At 41.1% G+C, this 13826-nt stretch overlaps 1 protein-coding gene across 11 annotated transcripts in view; it reads left to right on the forward strand.

Annotated features, from left to right (window-relative positions):
* The window catches only part of dcun1d4 (DCN1, defective in cullin neddylation 1, domain containing 4 (S. cerevisiae)), a 116308-nt gene that overhangs the window by 66204 nt on the left and 36278 nt on the right, over positions 1-13826 (forward strand). For 10 of the 11 annotated variants that reach the window (XM_041184288.1, XM_041184271.1, XM_041184282.1 and 7 more), the window contains 3 exons: positions 3301-3371; positions 9740-9831; positions 11408-11516. In XM_041184288.1, the coding sequence (XP_041040222.1) occupies positions 3301-3371; positions 9740-9831; positions 11408-11516 (272 nt within the window). Of the gene's footprint in view, positions 1-3300; positions 3372-9739; positions 9832-11407; positions 11517-13625; positions 13749-13826 lie in introns of those variants that run through there. The other variant, XM_041184344.1, reaches the window with a different exon arrangement.

A 13826-nucleotide genomic window follows, 5' to 3' on the forward strand; every position in this document is an offset into this window, starting at 1 on the left:
AAGGCAAGTGTTCCATATGCCTTTTTCATCACCCCACTAACATGCCCCACCGCCTTCAGAGATCTATGGACACACACACCAAGGTCCCTTTGTTCCTCAGAACTTCCGAATGCCATGCCGTTCATCGAATATTTGCTTGTCAAATTACTCCTTCCAAAGTGTTTCACCTCACACTTTTCAGGGTTAAATTCCATCTGCCACTTATCTGCCCATTTGATCATGCCGTCTATATCTTCCTGTAGCCCAAGACACCCAACCTCACTGTTAACCACCCGGCCAATCTTTGGGTCGTCCGCAAACTTACTAATCCTACCCCCCACATAGTCGTCTATGTCGTTTATATAAATGACAAATAAAAGGGGACCCAGCAAAGATCCTTGTGGTATGCCACTGGACACTGGCTTCCAGTCACTAAAGCATCCTTCTGTCATCACCCTCTGTCTCCTACAACTAAGCCAACTTTGAATCCAACTTATCAAATTACCCTGTATCCCCATGTGCATTTGCCTTCTTTATAAGTCTCCCATGTGGGACCTTGTCAAGGGCTTTACTAATCCATATAAACTACATCAACTGCACACCTCATCTACACACCTGGTCATCTCTCAAAAAATTCAGTCAAATTTGTTAGGCATGACCTCCCTTTGACAAAGCCATGCTGACTATCCCTAATCAAACCTTGCCTCTCCTAGTGGATATAGATTCTCTCCTTCAGAATTTTCTCCAATAGTTTCCCTACCACTGACATGACACTCACTGGCCTGCAATTCCCTGGCTTATCTCTACAACCCTTCTTAAATAGCGGAACCACATTAGCTGTTTTCCAGTCCTCTGGCACCTCCCCCATGGCCAGAGAGGAATTAAAAATTTGGATCAGAGCCCCTGCGATCTCCTCCCTTGCCTCCCTCAGCAGTCTAGGACACAAATCATTCAGACTGGAGATTTGTTCACTTTTACACCTGCCAACACCTCTAATACCTTGTCACTCCCTATATCAATTTGCTCAAGAACCTCAGTCTCTCTCCCTGAGTTCCATACCTTCATCCTCATTCTCTTGGGTGAAGACGGATGTGAAGTATTCATTCAACACTCTAGCTCCACCTCTAGATTGCCCCCTTGGTCCCTAATGGGCCTTACTCTTTCCCTGGTTATCCTCTTCCCATTGATATACTTACAGAATATCTTGGGATTTTCCCTACTTTTGCTAGCCAGAGCTTTCTCGTATCCCCCGTTTGCTCTCCTAATTGTTTTCTTAAGCTCCACCCTGCACTTTCTGTACTCCACTAATGCCTCCGCTGATTTGCTCCCCTTGTACCTGCTAAAAGCCTCTGTTTTCCTTCTCATCGTAACCTGAATATCTCTGGTCATCCATGGTTCTCTGGGCTTGTTACTCCTTCCTATCACCCTAGAGGGAACATGTTGAGCCTGTACCCTCCCCATTTCCTTTTTGAACGCCCCCCCACTGCTCTTCTGTAGATTTCCCCACAAGTGGCTGTTCCCAGTCTACCTTGGCCAGATTTTGCCTTATTTTACTAAAATCCGCTCTCCCCAAATCCAAAACATTTTTTTTGCAACTTATCTATTTCTTTGTCCATAGCCAGCTTAAATTGTACCATGTTGTGGTTTCTTTCACTAAAATGCTCCCCCACCACCACCTCAGCCACCTGTCCGGCTTCATTCCCCAGAATTAGGTCCAGCACTGCGCTGTCCCTTGTTGGACCCTCTACATATTCACCTAAACAGTTCTCCTGTACACATTTCAAGAAATCCACTCCATATTGGCCTTTATTGCAAGGGGATGAGAGTATTGACCTTTACTGCAAGGGGATAAGAGTATAAAAGTAGGGAAGTATTGCTGCAGTTATACAGGGTAGTGGTGAGACCACACATGTAGAGTACTGTGTACAGTTTTGGTCACCTTACACAAGGAGGGATATACTTGCATTGGAGGTAGTTCAGCGAAGATTTGCTTGACCAATTCCTGGGATTAAGGCGTTGTCTTCTGAGGAAAGTTTGAGCAGATTGGGCCAATTCTCGTTGACGTTTAGAAGAATGGGAGGTGACCTTATTGAAACATATGAGATTCTCAGGGGACTTGACAGGTTAGATGCTGAGAGGATGTTTCCTGTTGTGGAGGAATCTAGCACTAGGAGGCCGAGATTCAAAATAAGGGGTCTTCCACTTAAGAGGAGTTGAGGAAGAAATTATTCTCTGTGGGTCGTCAGCCTTTCCCAGTGAGCCATGGTCATTGAATATATTCAGAGCTGAGATAAAAACAAAAAAACTGCGGATGCTGGAAATCCAAAACAAAAACAGAATTACCTGGAAAAACTCAGGTCTGGCAGCATCGGCAGAGAAGAAAAGAGTTGAAGTTTCGAGTCCTCATGACCCTTCGACAGAACTAGTTCTGTCGAAGGGCCATGAGGACTCGAAACGTCAACTCTTTTCTTCTCTGCCGATGCTGCCAGACCTGCTGAGTTTTTCCAGGTAATTCTGTTTTTATATTCAGAGCTGAGTTAGACTGATTTTTGATTGACACAGGAGTCAAGAGTTATGGGAGATGGGCAGGAAAGTGGAGTTAAGACCCGTCAGATCAGCCATGATATTGACTGGCAGAGCAGACTCTGGGCCGAATAGTCTACTCCACCTATTTATGTTCTTATCCTAGCAGGTCATTTGGGAGCTACCTTATTTTGTTGTTCGTCACGGCCCCTACCGCCTTTTGTTGAAAAGGTTTTTGCACTTTACAAGTTCCACTCAATATGTAAGATTAGAGAGACAGACTGACCAGAGTGGCTAAATCACATGTTTCGTGATAGCATCACACACTGGACATGCTCACAACATGTCCAATACACCTATTTGCTTAAAAGTCAAATGCTCCTGGCCCTGTAAAAATAGTAACATTCCAAAAATGTAGCCAAGTTTAATTTTGACCCAAAAATCTAACAGAACAAATAAAAAATATAAAACAAAAACAGAATTACCTGGAAAAACTCAGCAGGTCTGGCAGCATCGGCGGAGAAGAAAAGAGTTGACCTTTAAATAAAAAATATAGACTTCCATAATGGACCTTGATGTTGCCCTTTTGTTACTAAATCCCAAATGGGCTTATGACAACAATTCAATTGTCTGTACCTGTTTTAAAACTGCTTTCAAATTAGATTGCTGATAGAATATTACAAATTTAAGGCTATTTGTCAGCAACAGAAATCTGTTTGGAAAGACTGGTCATTGCTGCCTGAGATTGCTTTTGAGAAATATTGCAACCAAATATCTAAGTACTTCGCTATGTTGCAGGTAGTGATGATGTTATAGGCCCTGAAGACATGGAGAAATTCTGTGAAGACATTGGAGTTGAACCTGAAAATGTAAGTGCTTTTGGGTTGCAGGGGGTGGTAGGATGGTGGGGAAAATAAATCAGTAGTAGAACAGTGAAAAGATGTATCTTGAGACTTATTTTACTTTAAGCATTGCTGTTCAATTTTTGCTGTATAAAATTATTTTTGTGGGCATGCATGCATGTATATGTGTATATTTTATCACTTTCTATATTTGTGATCTCTGAAAATCCTTTGTTCAGCATTTTAGGCAATTGAACATGAAGCTTGGATGCTCACAGCTATGGCATAAGATGTACAACTAAGACTCACCTGCCTAGAACATTAAAAAAAAAAGAGCAGAAGTAGGCCATTTGGCCGCTCGAGCCTGCCTCATCATTCAATAAAATCGTGGCTGATCTGTTTGTTTCAAATTCCACATTCCCATTCACCCGGATAACCTTTGATTCCCGTGCCTAAGAAGAATCTATCTATCCCTGCCTTATAAATATTCAATGACCCCGCCTCCACCGCCTTCTGAGGCAGTGTGTTCCAAAGTTGCACAATCCTCTGAGAAAATTTCTCATCATCTCTGTCCTAAGAGGGCAAACCCTAAGTTTAAGACAGTGACCCCTAGTTCAGGACTCACCCACAAGAGGAAACATCCTTTCCACGTCCACCTTGTCAATACCGTTCAGGATCTTTTATACTTCAATTAAGTCACCCCTCACTCTTCTAAACTCCAGTGGAAACGAGCTGATTCTCTCTAGCCTTTCCTCATAAGACAACCCACTCATTCCAGGTATCAATGTAGTAAATCTCCTCTGAACTGCCTCCAATTCATTTACATCCTTCCTTAAATAAGGAGATCAAAACTGCACACAGTATTCAAGATGTGGCCTCGCCAATGCCCTGTATAACTGAAGCATAAGACCCTCACTTTTATGTTCAATTCCTCTTGTAATAAAAGATGGCATGCCATTGGCCGCCTTAATTACTTGCTATACCTACAAACTAACTCTTTGTGACTCATGCATGAGAACACCTAGACCACTCTGCACCTTGGAATTCTGCAGCCTTCTCCATTTAAGTGATATTCTGCTTTTTTATTCTTTCTGCCAAAGTGAATAACTTAACATTTTCCCACATTATACTCCACCTGCCAGATTTTGCCCACTCACTCAACTTATCTATATCCATCTGCAGCCTCATGTTTTCTTCACAACATACTTTTCTACCTATCTCTGTGTCATCTGCAAATTTAACCACCATGCCTTTATTCCTCTTATCTAAGTCATTGATACAAATTGTAAAAAGTTGAGGCCCCAGCACAGACCCCTAAAGACTCCACTCATCACGTCCTACCAATGAGACAAAGACCCATTTATGCATATTCCGTTTTCTGCCAGCCAGCCAATCTTCTATCCCTGCCAACATATTACCCACTATATCACGAGCTTTTATTTTCCGCAGTGACCTTTGATGTGGCACCTTATCAAATGCCTTCTGGCAATCCAAGTACAGCACGTCTACAGGCTCCCCTTTATCCACAGTGCATGTAACTCCCTCAAAGAACTTCAATAAATTGGATAAACGTGATCTCCAAAACCATGCTGACCCTTCCCAATTACCTTGAGTCCCTCTACGTGCCCAGCCATAGCCACCATAATGATTGATTCTAGCACCTTCCTTACAACAGCCATCAAGATAACTGGCCTATAGTTTCCTGTTTTCTGCTTCCCTCCCTTCTTGAATAGAGGGTTTATATTTGGTACTTTCCAGCCTGATGGAGCCTTTCCAGAATCTAGCGAATTTTGGAAAATTAACACCAACGCATCTATTACCTCATTAGCCATCTTTTTTAAGACCACAGGGTGAAGCCCATCAGGACCTGGAGATTTGTCAGCCTGCAGCACCATCAGTTTGCTCAGTATTGCTCCCCTGGTGATTGTAATTTCACCAAGTTCCCCCCTCCCTTCCACCTCCTGATTTACAGCTATTACTGGAATATATTTTGTATCCTCTGTAGTGAAGACAGAAGCAAAATATTTGTTCATTTCATCCACCATTTCCTTGTTATCTGCAATTAACTGTCCATTGTCACTCTCCAGAGGACCAACACTCACTTTACTTTTTCCCTTTTTTAAATGCCTGTAGAAATTCTTGCTATTCATTTTTACATTTTTAGCTAGCTCCACATACTCTAATTTCTTTCTCCTGATTAACCTTTTAGTTATTCTTTGCTGTTGTTTATATTCTGACCAATCATCTGACCTGCCACTCATCTTTGCACCAGTTACATGCTTTTTCCTTAAGTTTGATGCTTTCCTTAACTTCTTTAACTAACCATGGATGGTAGGTCCTCTCCTTTAAAAAATTTTCTTTATAGTAGGAATATACTTAAGAGTATTCTGAAATATCCCCTTAAATGTCTGCCACTACTTCTCTATTGATCTATCCCCTAGCCTAGTCTCCCAGTTCACTTCAGCCAGCTCAGCTTTCATGCCCACATAGTTGCTCTTATTTAAGTTCAAAATACTAGCCGTAGACCCATTCTTCTCCCTTTCAAGCCGGATGTAAAGTGCAATCATATTGTGGCTGCAGCTATCCAGGGGTGCTTTCACTCTGAGGTAATTAATGCTGTCACATTACACAATATCAAGCCTAATATAACCTGCTGTCAGATTGGTTCCAGGATGTGCTGCTCTAAAAAGAACTATCCCAAAAGCATTCCATGAACTCCTTGTCCAGGCTACAACTGCCAACCTGATTTTTCCTGTTTATATGTAGATTAAAATCACCCATGATTATTTCCGTCTCTTTATCGCAAGCACCAATATTTCTTATTGAATATTTTTGTCCCGCATTATGATTACTGTTGGGGGTCTGTAGACCACTCCCCTACTATTCCTCATCTCTACTCAAACTGATTCTACATCCTGATGATCTGAACCAGGTCATCTTTAACTATTGCACCAATGCCATCCTCCTTCAACAGTACTACCCCTCCACCTTCACTTAGCTTCCTATTCTTTTTGAACGCCTTATGCCCCTCAAAGTTCAGGACCCAATCCTTGTCACCCTCCAACCACATCTCCATAATATCAGATCATATTTATTTACTTCAATGCGCTATCAGTTGATTTACTTTGTTATGTATGCTGTGCGCATTCAGATACAAAGCCTTTAGTTTTGTCTTTTTGTTATCTTAGTAACATCTAGTCTTGACTGTTGGTTATTCTTAGGTTTTTACCTCTCTGTCCCTTCCTGCTATTCTATAATACTCATTTCCTGTATTACTATTATGGTCTCCTATCTTGAATCTACCCCTTGTTTTGCCATGTCTACCCAAGCTTGTTTCCTTACCCCCACCAACATCCCCTTGTTTAGTTTAAAGCCCCCTCTGCTTCCATAGTTGTGATCCACAAGAATATTCGTCACAGCATGGTTCAGGCGTAGACCGTCTCAATGGTACGGTCCCCAGTTCAGGTGCCAGTGCCCCACGAACCAAAACCCCACTTCTTTCACACCAGTCTTTGAGCCATGCATTCCTCTCTCTCCTAATGTTATTTGCCCTATGCCAATTTGCACGTGGCTCAGGTAATAATCCAGAAATTATTACCTTTTGAGGTTCTGCTTCTTAATTTGGTATCTAGTTTCTCATACTGACTATGCAGAACCTCCTTCCTTATCCTGCCTATGTCGTTGGACCACAGTAATTGGATCCACTCCCTCCCACTGCAAGTTCCTTCCAGCCCTGAGCAGATGTCCTGAACCCTGGTGCTGGGCAGGTAACAAAGCCTTTGGATTCTTGCTCTTTGCCACAGAAAACAATGCCAATCCCCCTCACTATACTGCCCCCTACTACCTTTGCTTTCCTGTTTGGTCCCCCAGCTTGAACGGCTTCCTGTACCATGGTGTCATGGCCAGCCTGCTCATTCATCTTGCAGACCTCACTTTTGTCCACACAGATTGTAAGCACCTCAAACCTGTTTGACAATTGCAAAGTCTGAGGCTCCTCCACTACCATCTGCTCGGTCCCTTTACCTGCCTCATTCATTGTCACATCCTCCTTTCGCTGACCACTGACCAAATCAGAAGATCCTATTCTAAGGGATGAGAGCATCTTCTGGAATAAAGTGTCCAGGTATTTCTCCGCCCCTCCCCCCACCTTATGTTACGCAGTGTCAGCAGTTCGACTTCCTGATCCAGAATTCCTCTCGCTGCTTACATCTTCTGCAGACATGTTTGTCATGGATTGCCTTGATGTGCAAAAGCTCCCACATTCCACAGCTGCAAAATATCACCTGTTCTGCCATTGTTACTTATTTATTTAGTTAACTTAATTTAATTACTCAATTAACTTAAAATAATTTCTATGTATACCATGCCTCTTTCCCCCATACACCGAATTCCCACGTGAACACCTAATTCGCTAAAGTTTCCGTCTCACTCTTGCGTAGTTGCTTGTCTCCTCACATGCCCCTAAGTGATGGAAGGCAAAACAGTCCATGCAGGTGGCTTCAAATTTGCTCCCTGAAAGTGGGACTGATTCCCTCTGTGGTCTTATTTCTCCTGACTGAATACAAAATTAATTTATTCTTTCATGTGATGTGGGCATCGCTGGCAAGGCCAACATTTGTTGCCTGTCCCTAATTACCTTGAACTGAGTGGCTTGCTAGGCCATTTAAGAGGGTAGTTAAGAGCCAGTCACATTGCTGTGGGCCTGGAGTCGCATGTAGGCCAGACCAGGCAAGGATGGCAAATTTTCTCCCCTAAAGGACATTAGTGAACCAGATCGGTTTTTACGACAATCGATGATAATTTCATGGCCACCATTATTGAAGCTATCTTTCAATTTCAGATTTTCTTAATTGAATTTGCATTCTGCCAGCTGCATTGGTGGGGTTTAAACCCATGTTCCCAGAGCATTAATCTGGACCTCTGGATTACTAGTACAGTGACATTGCCACAACACCACCGTCTCCCGGTGCAGCCCACAAAAGGTGTTCTTGCCAATCGATTCCTCAAATAAGGATAAATAATGTGTAGTTCTGCAGGAAAGCTGCATTCTTAGATGGTTACTCTATAAATATCCTTGGCACCAACATTGGAGCAAACCAAGAGTTCCCATGAAAGCAGCCAGCTATTATGTTTATTATGTATTTACCTTTCTTTGCCCACTCCAGTCATAGAATTGCATAGAGATAACATGGAAACAGGCCATTCAGTCTTATTAGTTGATGTTTATCCCCCACACGGGTAATCGTCCTAATCTTGTGTGCTCCACTAGTTTCCAGTTTCCTTTGTTCTGCCTTTTCCTTAAATTACTCATCTAACTAATTGTATTAAGCCTATTATGTTTGTAGAATGAGCGAGTGTTTCAAGAGACTAAAACGGTTTGTGTTTGTGTGACCAAACAACAATCAACTAATAATAGGGTTGCAAATCTACTTTTTTCTCCACCAATCTCTCCCTTCCAACTCCTGTCCCATGCCCCCCTTGTTAAATGAATCTCCTTTACAATCAAAACTTTTTACAAAAACTTGTCAGTTGTCTTTCTCTCTCACCATTTGATTTTTTTAATATTCTGATTTACAGAGAGGGATAATGCTGGAGACCTGCTTGGGAAATGTTGCTGAGCCTGCCTACAATAGCATCTAAAAATCTAAATCTAAATCACTAATTCAATATGTTTCAGTTGCAGTACTTTAAATCAATAATTGCATTGTTCACTGTTGGGTCATATAATTGTGGTGGGTTTTGTCTTCAGCCATATTTTCATTCGAAGGTCTATAGGAATTAAAGGATCCTAAGCCTAATTGTTTATTATTCTTGATTTTTAGAAATTGGTCATTTTCTGGACACTTCTTCATCCTGAGAAATCTATACAAAGTTAACAGCTCCTGTCCTTTTTTAGATAAAAATATTCCTGCAAAACAAAAGCCTTGAGCAGAGCTATTATCAGAACACAGTGGATTAACACTGTCCTTTTATTTTCTGCAATACTATGCTAAAGTGTCTACAAGTTCCTCAACCAATCGGTAGCATTCGTTATTTCGATCAGAATGGCATTTATGCAAACAGCTTTTTCACCATTTTTGGAGGTTTCAATTAGAATGGAGCACTATTAGCAGTACTCTTATTGGAAGTTCAGGGTATTTCGCATTTTTATAAGCCATTAATTCAGAAAATGCTTGTTCAATTTGCATTATTTTGTGGTGGTAAATGAAAGGAATAGAAGGGTTGAATGCAAAATGCCTTCAGTTAATGACTTGAGCTATGCTGTTGCATGTAAATGATTTCATAATTATAGCAATGCCTGATAATATATTCAAGGGATTCTGATTGCAGGGCAGCCTTTTTAAAACAAGAATCTGTATTCTTACACTATTATTGATCTGTTGTACTTATTTTAGGTGGTGATGTTGGTGCTTGCCTGGAAGTTGGATGCCCAGAGCATGGGTTATTTCACTCTGCAAGAATGGTTGAAGGGAATGACCTTATTACAGTATGAAATGCTTCTGGTTTAGTTTGTTTTTATTTTGAAATAGTTGTCAGTTTGCCTGAAGATTATGCATTATGTCATCTATTAAGATTGATTAATATTTAAACCTTTTAATAGCTATACCTATGGTTAAATTTTAAAATCACATCGAATTCAACTGCATCTCTTCAGAATGTCTTTTTATGTCTCTGCATTAAGAAAAATTTAAGTACAACATGAGGATATTTCAATTCTTCATGTCTCCAACACTGCTAGATTCATGCCATCTTCTCTGCTAGTGGAAGGGTCAACTATGAGATGTGTTTGGGCAGTATAAGACCGTAAGACATAGGAGCAGAAATTAGGCCATCAAGTCTGCTCTGCCATTCAATCATGGCTGATAAGTTTCTCAACCCCATTCTCCCACCTTCTCCCCATAGCCTTTGATCCTTTTACCTATCTATCTCGCTTAAATACACTCAATGACCTGGCCTCCACAGCCTTTTGTGGCAATGAATTCCATAGATTCACCACTCTCTGGCTAAAGAAGTTTCTCCTCATCTCTGTTCTAAAAGGTCTTCCCTTTACTCTGAGGCTGTGCCCTCGGGTCCTAGTCTCTCCTACTAATGGAAACATCTTCCCCACGTCCACTCTATCCAGGCCTTTCAGTATTCTGTAAGTTTCAATCAGATCCCCCCTCATCCTTCTAAACTCCATTGATTCCTAATGGGTATTGGCCTGCAACACACAATTATATCTAATCCAGTTGTAATTGGCAATCTCACTCCAAGACTAAAGGATGGTTGTATGGGAAATGAGGAAAAGATAGTGCTGTTCTGCAGTTGGGCTGAAGCATGTTGCTGGAATTGAGACAATACTTTGAACCTGGATACTTAACCTAAGAGCACTTATTACCAATATTGGCTGCCTAAATTGGGAAGAGTTCCATTCCCCAGCAATCACAGCCCTTGTGTGAAGTGAGCACAATATTTTTAAACGTTCTCCAAGCATAGAAATGGAAATTGGCCATTTAGCTCCTTGAACCTGTTCTGCCATTCAGTGAGATCTTTACTGACCTGCAACCTAATTCCTATCTACCAGCCTTTGCCTCATATCCCTTAATACCTTTGGTTAACTAAAATCCATCAATCTCCAATTTAGAATTCCTGATCGATTGCCATTTGTGGAAGAGAGTTCCAAACCACTGCATGTAGGAATGTTTCCCAACTTTGCTCTTAAACTATGGCTCAAATAGGCAGTGCTCAATAGTTTGAGTCTCCCAACTGGCAGAAATGGTCCTTGATCCTGCCCCTCCCCTGCTCCCACCCCCCCCCCCCCCCCCCCTCCTCATCTCGTCTTCCCCTCTCCCTACCCTACCTCTTGACATCATGGGGGTGCGGGGGGATAATGCAGAGCCCTTCCCTGCACCCCCCCCCCCCCCCCCCCCCCCCTCAACCCTTGCCCTTCCTGCTGCATCTCTCACCATTGACTTTGCAAAAATAAATGTTAGTTATTTGATCTGGAAACCTAATGTGGTTTTGGATGTTAAATTGTAATGGAAGATTATTTTTCAATTTTATTTCTCTTTTTTCAATTTTAGATGTGACACAACAGAGAAACTGAGAAGTTCACTAGATTACTTGAGATCATTGTTGAATGAACCCACAAATTTTAAACTTGTATACAGATATGCCTTTGATTTTGCACGGGTAAGTGATCCTATTGTAAGGAAAACAACTGAAGTGCCAAAACTTGTCATAAGGCCAAGACTAATAGACATTTACCTTTTTCAAAAAAAACCCCCGCTCTGTCGTCTTAGAAAAATATAACAGCTTTGTGTACTTTGTTTATTTGATAAATTTGAATGGCTCACCAAGCCACTAAAACTGCCTTCACCATCTAAAATGTGCACTGAAATAGTTTCTAAGATATGAGTGAGGCATTTAAAATGGCAATCATTTTATTTTAATTGCAATATTTCTGAAGTTCTTATACCTGCCTTAAATGTAGAGTAAAGGTTAATTTAAGTTGGAGGGAGGAGAGGTTAGAGTTGGATGGAAACTGTAAATAGTACATGAGGTTAACAGTTTGTGTGAAGTGAACTTGGCTGGGTGGGGGGGGAAGATGTAGAGTAAAAGGTTAACTTGAATAATAGCTATTACACACGTGCTCAGTAGCTATGCCACAGTGATGTCACTTAACTGTAGGAAGATGAGTGTGTAGCTGAGAGAGTAGCTCCAGCTATGTCTTGGTCTGTCTTAACCTTTGTAAATAGTATATAAATAAATGTGTTTTCATCAAAAGAACATTGCCTCCAGCAAGATCTCTTCTAGAGTAAAAAACCAACAAATTTCAAGATCAAACATGATAACAGATTAAATATTTAGATTTGGGAACTTGTTACAATTTGTGATGGATTAGGTGAGCATACGGAGTGCCGCATCATTATGTTAGGACATAAATTCATGTCGGTGATTCTTGTGCACCTTATTTTCAATCTTGCTGAACTACAGGAGATGGCGAGTAGAGGCTAGGTACATCTTTACTAAGGAGGAGGAGAAATTGTCAAGAATTCTCATAGCAGTGGTTAAAGTGGGACTTCTCAAAATGAAGAATGTTTCTTTCCCTATTTCTCTGCCAACTCCACTCCTGAGATTTTTTTGTTGTTTAACTCTGGGCTTTCATTGAGAGCAACATGATTCCCCTGATGCTTAGAGCTCTTTGTTTTTGCTGCTAGAAAAGAGATACTTTCCAAAAAAATTGAGTAGGTGAATAAATAAAAATTAATCCATGTTTCTAAATTCTGATTTTGGGGTGTTGGTCAGTTTTTTTATTACTAAATATAAAAACTTCATTTTCTTATGGATTTATTTTTCACACTTTTTAAAAATACTAATCAGTGGGGGGGAAATATGACTCCAAACAGGTAAATTTAGACAAACTCATTTTTTTTAAAAGAAACTGATTCAAAATTTCCTTGTGATATCCAGCATTGTAATAACACACCAAAATTGCAGAATCTAATGTACAGCATAAGTTTCAGGAAATTATCATGTCAGTAACTTCAGTTGCTGATAATGCACTCCCTCATTATCTGAGACTTCCATTCTGCTCTGTCCTTTCCCTTGTTGTAGCCCACCTCCCCAACCCCTTAACCACCCAATTAAAATCAAGTGTGATCACGGCGCCCTGTAAAATACAGTCCCGTTTTACCACAAATTTGTTTAGTTTAATCCAGAGTTATTACTGCTGCAAACCTCTTGCAATTGTCTACAGATCTTGCCTTCCATCACCACCAACACCACCACCAAACCGCTGCCCCCGCCCCCCCCCCCCCCCCCCCCCCAACCCCCCACTTGCAGTATAGTAACTTATCCCATGTTATTTCTGAACTTTTACAGACTCCATCTGGGTTAGGGTGGCCCATTCTGGTTTAATATAATCCTGAAGGTCTGATCATGTAATCTTCAATTATATGACAGAAGATCACACAACTTCTGCCTGCAGTTAGCAAATGTTATTGCCTCACAGCCTTTATTGCAGATTACTTAAGTAGATGGTGCAGACAATTTGTAAAATTGTCATTAAATCTTCCTAATTCACAATCTCCGATGTTGATTACAGACCAGCACCTAAGATAACAAATGTATCTTTTAAAGTCAGAGGAACGTTGTTGACAGGTTGTGCCATTTCAGTGCTATGCTTAATTTCTTTCCTGCTGTTGAGAACATAACAATGGCCAGGAAATGTTTGTCAACTGGCCATCAAATTACTTGAGAAGTGCAAAATATTACAGCTAGTAAATTGTTTTTTCCCAGATTTCTGGTGGAGAGGCTCAAGAAATCTTATCGTATAATAGTACTGAAGACTTGTGCTCCAGAACATGCCGCACCCCTAGCCAAGCTGTTCCAGTACAGCTATAACACTGGCGACAACCTGACAATGTGGAAAATTGCTCAGTTATGTCTTGTATACAAAAAGCAGGACAAATCCAACCTGGGCATTTACTGCCCCATCAG

Source organism: Carcharodon carcharias, chromosome 1, assembly GCF_017639515.1.
Source record: "Carcharodon carcharias isolate sCarCar2 chromosome 1, sCarCar2.pri, whole genome shotgun sequence".
Lineage (NCBI taxonomy): Eukaryota > Metazoa > Chordata > Chondrichthyes > Lamniformes > Lamnidae > Carcharodon > Carcharodon carcharias.